General features: G+C 36.7%; 1 protein-coding gene across 3 annotated transcripts in view; it reads left to right on the top strand.

Annotated features, from left to right (window-relative positions):
* STK3 (serine/threonine kinase 3) overlaps nt 1-14,762 on the top strand; it is a 130,174-nt gene that overhangs the window by 62,560 nt on the left and 52,852 nt on the right. For all 3 annotated transcript variants that reach the window (XM_030234620.2, XM_030234618.2, XM_009087113.4), the window contains exon 9: nt 6,439-6,631. In XM_030234620.2, the coding sequence (XP_030090480.1) occupies nt 6,439-6,631 (193 nt within the window). The remainder of the gene's footprint in view (nt 1-6,438; nt 6,632-14,762) is intronic.

The raw sequence follows: 14,762 nt of genomic DNA, 5'->3' as shown, positions 1-14,762 counted from the left end.
AATAATGTGTCTTTCATTTAATTTGGAACTTGTTTGTGGAATTGCCAGAAAGAGTGTAAACCAATTCTTTCTGCATTTCTGAGTGTTTATGATTTTCCTTTGATAAAGGGAAAGCAGATAATACAACTGCCAGTTCGGTATAGTTGCTATACAGTTTGGTAGTGGATGATGTCAGCAGTCCAGCATTCAGGGATAGAGATAAATAACCCTTGCATGTTCCTCTTCCTTATATATCAGTTTCACAGAACCCCATAAGAAATACAGGGTTGCTTGTATGTGGTTTACATGACTACATGATCCTGTAGTTCAAATGATAATACAGGTCTTGTTGCAGTGATGGCAACAATCCTAGAAAGAACTAACCACAGTCCCTGTGTTACCTTATGTAGTAGTAGTGACAGTAAGTAATGCATGTGTTTCTTCATATCTTAATATCTATAAATGGTTTTAGATTGTGTCTAGAATTGGTGTCATGTTCAGTTGCAAAGTAATGGCCACCTGGCACTTTGGTTTTGAAAAATAACACCTCAAAAATGGATTCTTTTCCCAATCATACTATTGTAAAGACCTCCCTGTAGAAACAGACTAGAACTTTGAGAAATATATATTTAACAACATCTAAAAGCAAGAGCAAATATTGGTGTTAGTGTTAAGTAGAGTCTGTTGAGGTTAAAGTTCTCTCATGGGCAGTGAATTGAGTCCATATACTGTTGAAAAAGAATGGTTTCAGTTAACCTGTCAGGGGCTTGAATTTATTTATCTAACCCCCAAGAATTTCCTATGTAAATTGTGAAGAATTCTGCTTGTAACTCCCTAGTACATGATTTGAGACCCATCAAGAAGGAAGGTGTAAAGTGTTCTGTGAAGTTTCTTATGTTAGGAAACCTGTTTAACCCTAACAGTTACATTTGAATACGTTTTTGTGCTTTAATAACTTCTTAAAGTCACTTACTCTATAGTAATGGGCACTCAAGCTAAAAGTGACTTACATAACTGAAAGTAGAATGGATTGTGTGGATTGGAGAAGTAATCAGATGCAAAGTTTTCACAATTATGTACTTAATTTTCCGGGTCAATTCAGTTGTCCTTCAAGTGAGGAAGAGTCACATCCCTCCTAAAATTGATTTCTATTTTTCCTTTTCACCGCCATCTGTGAACATTTTATAGCATGAGAAATTGTAAATGGTACTGTAAATATTTTTTACTGTTCAAAACTTTGTATTATAGACCTGTAAATAAATGTCCAGGTTGAATACAGTCTTCATGTCTGTATCCTTCCTGAGAGATATATCATTATAAATCGTGTGCTCAGAATTGATTTTATGCCTGTTATGAGAGCTGCTCATGTGATGAGAATGCCTTGTGACAATCTGGCATGTTTTGATAGGTGCTGAGGTAGTTATACAGCTTTTTTTAATTAAGCAAAAATCACAAGTGTTGTGTTCTACAAAAGGTTAATCCCAATATCAAAGTTTAAATGTTAGTTTAGGCATTATGAGGCATGACCAATCTCTTCTTGTGCATTTTTGGAAGTGTGATGTGAAGTGGATGCTGAGGCTGGGCAGCTATATTATGGGAATGTAAAGTAACTCGTTGCCTGGCAGCTTACAGAAAACATGTCTAAATATTTGTTTCTGTGGACCTTTAAAGGAGTGAGCTAACAAGCAGCTCTCTGTATATTTTCTTGTACATTTTAATGTCGCTATGATGTGAGAAATGTTGAAGTCTTTTAGAGTATTAAATCAAGGAATTACTACTTCAGTGATCCCTTTTTTTCTTCTTGGGCACTTGATGGTTAAAAATTGTCAACACTAAAGCCAACTGTCAATAATCAGTTGTTCCTATATTTAGAATTCTATATTCATTCATACAAAGGGTTATTTGGTTAATCCTATATTAATTATGAAAAGTTGGCATCTGTATTTTGAGACTAAGAAATAATTGCTATATTATTTCTTTATATTTTTACAATATTTATAGTGTTGTTGTAAAGGAACTAGGGAATCAGATGAGTTACTCTGTGCTGTACTTTTCTGAAGGTTTTTAGGTTTGCTTTCATGCTTCTTTCATGTGTTTGCATGTATATGTTGTAGCTATATTTGTCTATATATTTTCATGTAATTTTGTATGAAAGTCTCTTTCCCTGCCATTTTTTCTTCATGCCAAAGAACACTTGACATATGTGTTAATTAGATTTGATTGAAGTCCATTAGGTGTCCTGAAGTTAGAAATATAGCATATTGTTAAAATCCACAGCAGTGTGGAGCCAGAAACAGGTTATGGGAAGAATAAACATGGAGAGGTACAAGCATGCAATGCAGCAAGGCATCATTACCTGGAGGTAGAAAATGTGCTGAAGTGCTGCTTTGTGATGTCTGTTGAATGCCATGGGATTTGACTGTGAGCTGAAAGTTAAGTTTTTATCTGTTTTACTGATGGGTCTAAGCTTTGTGTGCTCAATATTAATCATATACTCAGGTTGAAGTTTGGCTTTGTACTTTGGGAGCTTTTACAAAATCCTTGTGCTTGACCAAACTATATTGTGTGTTTATGTAGCTACTGCAGTGCTTTAAAAAAAGATAGCTGTGACTACAGCTACATTTTTCAAAGGTGATGATGAGGTGTTAATAGTAAATGAAATTATTTTACAGGATACTAAATTTTGCCAGCATGTAAATAAATCTTCCTTTAATACCTCGCAGCCGAGCTGGCTGTCTTTGCTGCCCTCTAGTGTTCTTTTAACATGCCAAACCACAGGCAGAGAGATTTTAAAGGTAGCTGCTGCCGTATTTGCTTCTCTCGTTTAGTTTCTTATCAGTCTTCACCCTTACTGATGTTTAAAAGGCAACAGAAAAATCCTTTAATCTTTATCACTTCGGCTCATTCACTTCTGTACTGACGTAGACTCAGGTATGGTCTGCAAGGCCAACTTCTCTGAGAAAACTTCTTGTGTGATGAGATCTTTTATTTTGCAAGTATATCATGAAGTCTTGTGTGTGGTTTCTGCTGAAGTCTTTTTAAATTTTCTATCCTGATAATCAAACCTCTATGATTGCGTTTTTATGCTCTAAGGGTTGATTTTGTTAATAGCATCATTCTGGTAAATAAGGAGATCTGGAGAGTTAGTTGTATAGGATTGCAGGTTATTGCTGGTACTTTACTTGTACTTTACATTATGATGTTATTCAGAGTTTCTGTAGTCTGTTGTTATTTCTGTAGTATTTAAAGAGATTTTAGAGTTCTCTCTTGTGCCTCACCTTCTGTTGCTGTACAGTGGTGTAACTAAAACCCCTAAATAAAAGTTTGGTTATTTATTAGTTGTACACAGAAGAGGAGCAGATAGTTTAACTCCAGAGTTAGTTGTTTTTATTTTTTGATTCTTGTATCTGTTTTCATAAACAGTATGAGAACATGACACTTCAGCTTTAATACTTCTCTTTTTTTTCCTGGTTAAAATTGAGATTGTGTTTGTTTTTATTTAATCAGTGTGTTTACCTTTTTTAACAACAGATCACAAGTTCTACACCAATATTTATATACTGTAAATCATGAATCAGAATTTGTATGAAGGAATCACTTTCATCTCTCCTGTAAATGTGCATGTCCATAACTTTGATCCACTACATATTTTTATTAAGTTACCTTTTCAAAACCAATGTAGTCTACTGCCATATTAGCTAAATCTCATATTTGTGAGAAATACTAGAATGACAGCTCTGGAAGCAATCTGCGTTAGCTCCAAAATTAAATATTCTGGGATGTGCACAGGCCACGAGAAGTTTGATATTTCTCTTCTCTGTACATCATTCCTGATATAAGGAAATTCAAAATTGGTGACAGCTTTTTGTGACAGATATTCTTCTCGTACTAAGGTCGGCTTCTGTGATCCTTATTCTCCTAGGGGCTAAAAGATAACTGTTCTCTTTGCTGAGAGATAATACTAAGACAAAGGCTTTGGGCACTCTTAGACTGGAAAATGAAATGCCATTCTTTGGGCCAAGTCTAGGTAGTCGATTTGACTGAAGAAATAAAAGATATTTTTGTAATTGAGCCGAAGTTATGAAAATGGTAATTTAGGACTCCATTTCATACTTGTTCATATTGTTAGCCATCACTTTTCCCCATAATTCTACAATAAAACTTTTGAGCTCCAGGAAAGTGTTTAATTTCTTATTTCAGCTTAGGTAAGTTTAAGGCCATATGCGCTGCATGTGTGTATTAATATGGATATTGATATTAGTCAGTCTGGTCTTGTAAATCAAATGTAACTGTGCCTTAAACTCAGAGAAACTACTTTTTGTCTGAGTGCCCTATTTAGAAGGGGAAAAATGCAATTCATAGAAAATACTGGGGTGAACAGTGACATTTGGTGGAAGATAGTAAAGAAAATTGAAGTTGCCACCAGGAGGAGCAGTACCAAAATATTCTCATTTTTTCACTGCCACAGTTGCCTAGTGCTGTAACTGTAAATTGTCTGTATCTTTGGGAATATCACAATTTTTTTAAGGGTAGGGAACTAAATAGAATGCAACTAAAAAAAAAAAAAAAAAAACCGCTGCAAGAATACAAATAAGAACGTAAGAACGCAAGTATTTTTAAAAATTATAATCTGGAAAATAATTCTTTTTGGCATTTGGAATTTTAATTTAAATCTGTTTAGGTCTGTATCTTGGCTTCATTATGGTATGCTGTTAGCTGGACTATCAAAATTAAATCTGTTTTTGTATCTCTTAGTTGAGATGTAATAGAGTAATTTTCAGCAGCTGGTATTACTGCACTCAATTTTCCATATCTACCTAGACCAGCCCTTAGTGGAACAGGCACTCAGACCATGCAGCTTGTGCATGTGTGTCTGTGCGAGAGGCAGATTGTCTGCCATGCCAGGGAATGAGTTCACTGAGAAACGGAAAGTGCCAGACCTTGCAGGGGTTTGAGTCTGGGCTTTACTTTTTCTGGCATTCTGCCTCTGTTCTCCCCAGGCCCTGCACTTACAAGTCACTTTGTAGTTTAACATTTAAAATCTAAAAAGTAATGCAAAGATTTAGGAAAAAGGGGAAATTTGTTAGTGGGTGAAGACTTGTTTTAATGTTACATATTACCCTGAATGTATTTAAAAGTCTTGTAGATGTGGCATTTAGGGGCATGATTTAATGGTGGCCTTGGCAGTGCTGGATTGATGATTTTAGGGCTTTTTTCCAAACGAAAGAATTTTGTGGTTCTATGTAGCAACATGTTATTTGTAAGGGGTAAAAAAAAAAAATAAAAAAAAAAAAAAAAATATATATATATATATATATATGTAATAGTCTTCCAAACTATGTAGCTAGAATATTTTGCTAATCAGGGATAAAATTATAAAATTCATTTATCAAGGAACTCAAATGAAATTTTGACACAATAGAGGAAATGGAAGCATATAAGGTTATAGAACTCGTGAAAGTAGCATTTGTATTTAAAATACAACAATTTCGTGTAGAGTAACTTCATAGTGATGGGTATTATTGCTTACATTTAATCAACAAATGAGAATAATTTTTTTTACCTTGAGTAATAGATTTTATTCAAATAGAAAATGTGTATAGTCACAGTCCATCACATTTCTCCTGAAACACTGTGATGTTGTGTGTATAATCTAAATCAGATTTTGGAAACCAGTGGGATTTCCCATTAGTGTTTTCAAATATTGATATTCCATATGTATTTCATGTTTCATTAACTGGATTTCCATTAGTGCTCTGTTTCAAATTGCTGGCCCATTACTGTTACCAATTCAAAATGTTACTGTCTATCTCCTTGATATTATCTCCCCCACACTTAGTGGGTAAGTGTGTGCTCAAAGGCTATTTTTATGTGTAGTATTAACAAGTTATTTACTCTTATTTGTATCAAAGATTTTAAAATGGAAGTAAACACTTGAAGTAAGTCAAGTTGATATTTTGTTTCTGAGGGGGACTTTAAAAATTCTGTTGGAGATTGTATAATAGCTAAATTGAACATGATCCTATCATCTGGGCTCTGTATGTAATGTCAGATGCTGGACATGCTCCTAAGTCAAGGGTGGTGAGCACCCTTTGTGACAGTCCCTTGCAGAACCGCAAAATCTCTTTCTGTGAATTGTGTTAGTGATTTTTGGAACCCAGAGAGATAAAGTGGGTCATGAAAATCACAAAGATAACTCAAACCTGAATGCTAATGCAAAGTGAGTGTGTGGGCCATGTTATCCTTACCCTGCTATGCATCTGTGAGAGAGAGAAGAGTTTTTGTTTTTCTTTATATGGAAGATTTTTTTATTTTGTTATTTCTTTTAAAGCTTTAAACCCAGGAGTCCAGGAGTACAACTAGGTCACATAAAGATAAAATACTAATCAATAAGTGATTGTATCTTACCTTTGTTTTGTTTTAATGCTCTGCTGTGTTCTGGCAAATGTTTCCCCATAGGATGAAGATGAGTTGGATTCTCACACCATGGTGAAGACCAATTCAGAGAGTGCTGGTACCATGAGAGCCACCAGTACGATGAGTGAAGGCGCTCAGACAATGATTGAGCACAACAGCACCATGTTAGAATCAGACTTGGGGACCATGGTAATCAACAGTGATGATGATGAAGAGGAAGATGGGACCATGAAACGTATGTTGTTAATTTGCTTTCTTCTAATAGTGTGTTTTCTCATGTTGAATGACAGTATCATGAAAGGCTTTTAAGTGTCAAGTTCTGTGGTTAAAACAGGGAGAGAGGGGTTTTTGTGTCTCTAAGCACTCTATAATTTGCAGAGAAAAAGTTTACTATAGTGGGAGATTTAAAGCAGAAGCCTGGTTTTGGTGCTTTGCTAAGTTTCTCTAGAGGACTCTCAAATTGTCCTTCTGTAAATTGTACTGCTTTTATCTTTGTCTCCTGTCCCACATACATTTGAACAAGTTTCTTGGAGCTAAACTGGTGTGATTATGTGAGAGGCTGCTGTTTCAATGTCAGTGGTCCTGGGAATGTATCATGACTCTCTTTGGGGTCAGCAATCACTAATATATTTTCCTGCAAGATAGTTTTGTAACTCATGATCACTTAGGAGATCTGTATTTTTTAAGCAAGTAATTATTTGGACATTTTTGGAATGTAATTCAACAATGGTTGATGTCAGGCAATGATCAAAAGATTGTTGAAACCTAACTAAAAAGTTTTAATTGATTTTGGCAGCGTGTGAGGGAGTACGTAACAAGGAGAAGAAAGAATTGTGAATGTTTTTATGTATAAAAATATAACTTATACTGAAATATCTATAAATACACATTTTAAAAATAGTTAATTTACATACTTACTAGCTGATATGCTCATTGTTTGGCTGAAGACTACTGCAGATTGAGGTCCATGAATTTTAATAGAATTATTTGCATGATTAGGCAGCGTCAATAGTTGTCTCTAACTCAGGCTGCAGCTGCCTGATTTCATGAGGCACAATGTAATATTTAACTCCAGGCAGTGGCGGGGGGGACTGTAGAAAGCTGTGTGTGTGTGTGTGTGTGCAATATAGAGAGCTAATATCTCAAGAGTGGAATTCAGTGCCAGATAAATAACTTTATAGTGTTGCTGCATTTGTGTTTGCATTTAGATAGCTGATGTAATTTGCTCAAGATTATTTGGAAGTGCAAAGCAGAAGCTTTTTGTGTGTGTACAGGAAGTTGGAAGGAAAAGGGAGTTTTGTAGATGTTGCTTATTTGGCTTTTTGTGGTTTGTTTTGGGTTTTATTTTGTTTTTCCTTTAGAGTTCTCAGCTGTGTGATTGAAAAGAATGGGGGAAAGATAGTATGAAAAAATTTGGAATTAATTTTTAGGGTGGAAGTATCTGGAATTGGGGTTTAGTGCAGTTTCTATGCAGCTTGCCAAATCAGTCTTGAGAAGTAAGTTCTGTGTAAGTAGTTTACAAAATTGCACCACACTATCCATGCAGTTTTTATATGTGCTGAGAGGAAATTCCTGTTGCTAGGCCAAACAGATCAGAAGAGTGGCATTGGGTTTGCATTGCAATCTCTTAATCTGTGTCTTATTTGTCTGCTGGGGACATTGCTTTTAAAATGTACTGTTATTTTCAATTTTTAATTGATTCCAGGAACAACTGTAGTTAGGGAGTTGCCTTTCTACATCTTCACATTTGGTCAGTATATGTCTTAATCCCATTCTTCTTTCTTCTTAAGCAAGAATAATCTTGGGATTATTCCCCTTCCCCTCCCTCCTGTCCCATAGATGACTGTCTTGAGCCCTGTAACTGCAGCAAAGCAAAGCCAGCAAACTGGAGGTAGTTTGCCTTGTGACAAGTGATGGCTTAATCATTCAGCTGTTAGGCCACAGGTTTGGTTTCAGAACTTACATGAAATTTTAGCAAGTATTTTGAATTAGGCACCCAATATTTCCATTTTTTACATTAAAAACTAGAAATAATTCAAGAATGGGAACTCTGCATCTCTCAGCTAAAAATGACTATAAATCATGTCCACTGTAGCTGGTCCTCTGGTTCTATGATAGTTGTGCTATTGGCTGAAATAGGAGCAATAGCAAGTTTCCTAAATAAACGTCACCAGGAAGGGACATAAAATCCTTGCTGTCTCTGAAAGGCAGCCACAGATTTTGTGCTTCTTTGTACTCAACAAAGACACAAGATTTTGGAGATTGGTTGCTTTTTCCAATAGACCTTTAGAGGCAAAGTAGGCACTTTCTGGATGTTTGCGTGATTTGGTTATAATAAACCAAAATTAGTATCTTAAAAGTGCTCTTTTATACAGTTGAATAACAGAACATTGCAAACAAGAGGGTTGGAGAAATCAACTTTGTAAACTAGGGAAGAGAGATTTCATTTCCTTCCTAGAGACACAAAATATTTATGACAAATTTCTTATTTAATTGCTGTTGTGTTTAGTTTCATGTTTTGTTTCCTTCTGCCTTTTGTTTCCCTGCTCAAGGACAAAATAAGAAACAATAATATGTTTTTATTTATAAGTACCCATGCTTAGAGGCCTCTGGGAGCCATGACAGAAAATAACTAAAACCATATTTTTTTCACAAATAGGGAATTGTGCCCAGATAAAATTGGGATTTGGAACAAAAAGAGGTCTGTACTTCTGCCCCAACATACATTATACAGTCTAGTAATAAACAACATTTATCCAGCTTTGCTTGGTGTGCCTGTGCATGCTCTGAACAGAGACTCTGGTATGTACCTGGAAGGAGGAAAGAAAATGAAGAACATAGGAGAGTTGGGAGGAACTTAACTTTAGGAGGTTTAGTGTTTAGTAGAGGAGAGAGTGGGAATGATGGAAATATTACCTCTTTTGTTCGGTTGCCGGGGTTTTACTTGTTTTTGTGTAGAAGCCTTTTCATATGTCAGTGGAGAGACTAGTGTTCAGACCAGCTTCCTCACATTCCCCTTGTGGTTTTTCAGCAAGACTTAGTGTTAGGGCTTTCCAGTGCACCAACAGTACTTGTGGTTGTTCTCTTTCTTCTTTTTCACTAACATGCTCCCTTCTTCTCCTTTTTGCCCTGTTGAATTTATATTGGCTATCTGCATTGGGCTGGAAAAGAAGTTATCTCTTAGTGCAGTTTGGGTTTATTCTGGATTTCTAACTGTTGCTTCAATCTTTGGTGAAGCTTCTAGACAGTTTGTGGTTGGTAATGAATGTATTAAAAGACAAGGACAGAGAAGTCATGAGGTGGCATTTGACAGCTAGAATGAAGAAAAGTAATCAGGTTTTGTTTTATTACTTTTTGCCCTAGAAGGCATGAACATTTTAGATTTAGTCAGTATAATTCTTAAACACATTCTTCCTTCTAATCAGACATAAGAATATAAGAATATAATCCTTGGGACAGCAGGTTTCCTTCCCTGTTCTCCCCCTCCCCCCTCTCCCCCCCAACAGATGACTCTTTTGAGCAGAATAACTCCAGCAAAGTTGGCGAACTGGAGATTGCCTGAGGCAAGTGATGGTTTAATCATTCAGCTGTCAGGCAACAGGTTTGGTTGCAGCACTTACTTTCCTGTCTTATTATACATAATGGCATTTTTGATTACAGTGGGACATACACCATGCTGTAGAATGTTGATAGAAGAATTCATGAGTTGGTTTATTCATTATTTGATAGTGATTTCAGCATCCAGGGTAAGGGATTGTTTGATACTGTAAGTCAGTGTTCTCTGTAATATGAAGTGTATGCTTGGATAGCTCTGGACTGGTGCTTAAAACTCTTAGAAAGGCCTAAATCCTTCAGCTGGTGAAATGTGTTTTATAACAACTTATATCCTAATTTTGGTAGGAATTTCGTAAAAAAAATTGTGGGCTGTTTTCAGTCTGTAGCCTAGGTATTGATACTTCACAGATGCATTTCCAGTCAGGCAGGTTTACTGTGCCCCCAGTAAAATGGTTTGCTTGGTGCCCAAGTTCTATATATAGTACTACGTATAGTACTATGTTTATATGTATAGAGATGATAGATGTTTACAGATCTGTATTGGTTCTCAGGCCATTTTCTCTGACTGGTAATAAAGTTGGGAATTTTTTTTTAAATACTGTTGTCAATTCTGCTTTTGAGAGCTGTTGCAGAATGCTAGTTTAATGTGGATTTTCTTTGTTTTGCTAAAAACAGAAATAAAGTATAATTCTGCTGGAATGGACTAATGGGAAGTGTTTGAGCAATGCTCTCAGGCACATGGTGTGATTCTTGGGGTGTCCTATACGGGGTCAGGAGTTGGACTTGATGATCCTGATGGATCCTGTTCAACTCAGAATATTCCATGATTATAATAGCAGTATCATTGAATATTTTTTCTTTTTTCCAGGGAGTGGAGGAAAAAAACCCCTAAAATTATTAAACTAGTTTTACAAGTCTTATTCTCAAGAAGCAAAGGAATGTTTTGTGCTAGAAACTTTTCCTCAATTAAAAAATTGTAATTTGGGTTCATAGTCCTTCAAAAAAATCTCTGAAAGCTTAAACTTGTTGAAAATTATGTGGATTTTCCATTTAGATGCCAGTTGCAATTATTTCTGGTAAATGGGTGTGTCATACAACAGACAGAAGAGTGACTGCGGTCAGACCTGAATGAAGGCTTGGGCATATAGGTCATTGTGATACAAAACCTGTGAACTCACTAGCCACTTGTTACGCAGCTCTTAGTAGTCAAACATTTCTTAGATCTGTCCTGTGGTAGAATCCCAGCTGCTCTGGCTAAGTAACTGATACAGTTTCTACTGCTGCTTCCTTGTGGTTCCCAGTAGCCTGACCTCTAATTCTCTGAGGGGGTTGCTTAATAGGTGTGTGTTAGCAGCAGAACTTTCCCACTCATAAAATACAGTCACAATTCCTGCTTAAAATATGGCTGAAGGAGGTGGCTGTGGCAGCTTTTTATGTGGCAGTTCCCTGTTAGATGCATTTGCCTGGAGACTGAGGTCAAATTGACATTCTAGGCTTCTGCCTCCCATTTCCCAGAATTCTTGCCACTGTGTTGTAGGACACCTTGTCAGGGGAGAGAGAAGTGGTAGGAATGTATTGGAATACAAAACTTAAGTAGAGTATGATGTTGTATAAGCTGTGGTAGCCTTTGCAGCAGGGGTGAGAGCACATAGGTAGGTACAGGTCTAAAGAAGGCTGAAAGCTGATTGCTTTACTGCTTCTGACTCGTTAATAGTGACAGAGCAGTGTATTTTGAGGGAATAAAAGATACTGACACGATGTTCACAGAAGCACTTCAGACAGGAGAGCCAGATCCCTAACTTCACCAAGCAGCTAAAAATGTTCCTCAGTTGAGAGGTAGGTGGAGATCCACAGAATATGGAAGGCTGTGCAAGCTTGTGGCTTTTGGCAAAAGGAAGAAACCTTTCCTCCACAGATATGCAGCTGCAGAGGTTCCTGGTAGTCACAGAGTGAGAGAAAGACTTGCATGCTTTCCACTGATCATTGTAAACCCTCCACTCCAAAATGCCAAACAAACAAAATACCAGCACCCATGTCCTCCCAGGAAATTGTAGCGGGAGTTTCCCTTCTGTAGGAGATGGTCACCCTCATCTGCTGATCTTACTTGTTAACTAACAGCAGAACTTGTAAACTGGTTTATAATACTTTTCTGTTGGAAATGCTTCACTGCAAAATAATTTTTCATGATAGATGACACATCGGTGGAATTTTACTAAAACATGTATTAGAACGGAGTGTGCATTCCTCTGTTTTGAAATGTGTTGAGAATTATTTATTTTATTTGTGTTATGTTTTTGAAACAGTGTCATAGAGTTGGTGTTATGTTGTTGCCTCATTAATTTTATTCAGGATACTTTTGGGAAAAAAACTTGCTTACATAACTATTAGGGGACATCCCTATTTGCTGTGTTCCTATCAGGGGTATTGCTGAGGTAGAGTATGTTTTCAGTACCAGTGGTGCTCTCTGTGTTTTATGGCTTGCCAAGAGTTTCTGACTGTTGTTTTGTTATAGCCTTTTTCCCCAAGCTGTCTTTACAGGAGGCAACTTGTAGGGATGATAGAAGACAGATATTCCTTAATACTGAAACAGTGGAAAACATTTTTAAACATGATCACTGCTTATTGAAAAGCAAATGTTTAGAAGAACTGAAAAATCCAGATCCTTCTAGAATGGAACAGGCTATTGCACAATAAGCTTTCAGTGCAAGATTGGAGTGATATTGACTGTGCTGCAGATTTTTTGTGGCAAATGTAACTTACTGAATAGATGAGTGAATTAATTGTCCTTAAGGGAATCTTTACGTGTTATAATTCCAGTTTTCTTGGTTCTTGAAAGATGCTTGAGAAGATAACATTACTCTGTTGTTCGTGAAAGTTTAAAAAAGTACTTTCAGACCAAAATGATCTTATTTGGGGGGGAAAAAAAACCCCAAACTGCAACCTTTATCAGTTTTCTCTGGCATAAAGATCCTGAGTGTTTTCTGATGTAAATACAAAAAAGATAGCAGCTTTCACATGGCCTTTAAACTGGTAGATGTCAACCCATTCCTATGAAACACTAACTGCACCTGTTAGGTTAGCTAGTGATTGAAATAGTGCCTCTTTTTCATTTATTTATTTATTTGTAAAAATAAAACAAAACCTTAAAAATAAATTTCTAAATAAATTATTTGGGATTTTTTACATTGGAGGAAGAAACAAAAAAAAAGGTTGAAATACCTCTGGTCCCATCATTTTGCAGTCACATTTCTGGTTTTCTGTGTGAGTTTTTGTATTTGCAGTGAAGGTAAGCAGCTCTTACTGTTTTAATTGAGCTAACTGACTGTATGCTCAGTTAAAATCAGAATTGAGTTCTAAATTCTTACTTAGCAAAGCAAATAAAAGACATTTTCAAAAAATAAATGTTCTTTGCTTACCTTGGAGTAATTTCAGTCCTGTTGACCCAATTTCCATAATATGCATTTGGTAGCAAGGAATTCAGAGGGGTTGGTTTGTTTTCTGTATGTAGGTAGTCTTCTATTACATGTATAAGGAAGATATTTATAAATAGTTTTAAAAATTACAAGCAGTGCTTGGAAAGTCTTTAGTACTGCCTTATATGTGTGAGAATGGAGACTTCCTTACCTGTAATGAGCCAACATTTTGGTACTTGGAGTTTTGCACTGAGACACTGGCAATCTTTTTGTTTATAACTATGTCTCAGGGATGAAACTTAAGTACAGCCATCTCAACAGAAGAAAAAAATTGGTTGTGAAAGGCCTGCAATGTGGCGTCCTATCTTTTTGGAACAAACAGTTTCAGGGGTTTTGGACAGTAATCACCAAGTAATGAACAGTTTGTACTAAGAAAGTGCATTGTATTTCTGTTTTTAATTCTTCCTCTTTCATGCTACTATCTTCTCTTGGATCTGTTTCCTAAATGTGTGGTTTTTCAAAATGTAGATTCTTCCATTTTTCTTCTGCTCTACTCAGCTCTCATGAGACACCACCCGTTATACTGTGTTCAGCCTTAGGACCTCCAAAACAAGAAGGACATGGAGCTGTTGGAGCAAATCCAGGGGAGGACCATGGGAATGATCAGAGGGGTGGAGCACCTCGGATATGAAAACTGGCTGAGACAGTTGGGGTTGTTCAACCTGAAGAACAAAAGACTCATTCTCTGCATGAGTCTCTGGGGAGACTTTGTAGGACCTTGCAGTACTTAACAGGAAGCCTACAGGAGAGCTGGAGGGGGACTTCTGACAATGGCCTGGAGTGATAGGACAAGGCATAATGGCTTTAAACTGTAAGAGGGCAGGTTTAGAGTAGGTATTGGGAAGAAATTATCTACTATAAGGGTGTTAAAATATTGGAACAAGTTGCCCAGAGAAGCTGTGGATGCCCCATCCCTGGAAGTGTTCAAGGCCGAGTTGGATGAGACTTTGAGAACTTTGATCCAGTGAAAGGCATCCCTGCCCATGGAAGGGGAGTTGGAATTAGATGGTTTTTAAAGGTCCTTTCCAGCTCAGCCCATTCTATGACTATGGCTTTTGCTCTTTAGTGCTCTTTCCATGCAGCTGTTTGGCATCCCTGCTGTTTACTTCTCATCCCTTCCTTAGTCCTAGATTCAGGAGATCAAGGAATGTCCTTCAAGTGATCTTGAGTTTAGTGGGGGCAAACCTGGGAGGTTCTGGAGAAGAGGTGTCTGCTGTCTAGTCAGTTAAATTTGACCTGGAGTTTAGTTCACTGAATTATTAGTTGTTCCTAAATAAAATATGGTGAGTAGAGATCTGGGATTAGAAAAAAAATGTGAAAAAATGTGGCAAAAACTGA

Source organism: Serinus canaria, chromosome 2 (assembly GCF_022539315.1).
Source record: "Serinus canaria isolate serCan28SL12 chromosome 2, serCan2020, whole genome shotgun sequence".
In the NCBI taxonomy this organism is placed as follows: domain Eukaryota; kingdom Metazoa; phylum Chordata; class Aves; order Passeriformes; family Fringillidae; genus Serinus; species Serinus canaria.
Note: the sequence above shows the minus strand (reverse complement) of the source record. Positions and strands in the feature narration are given on the sequence as shown.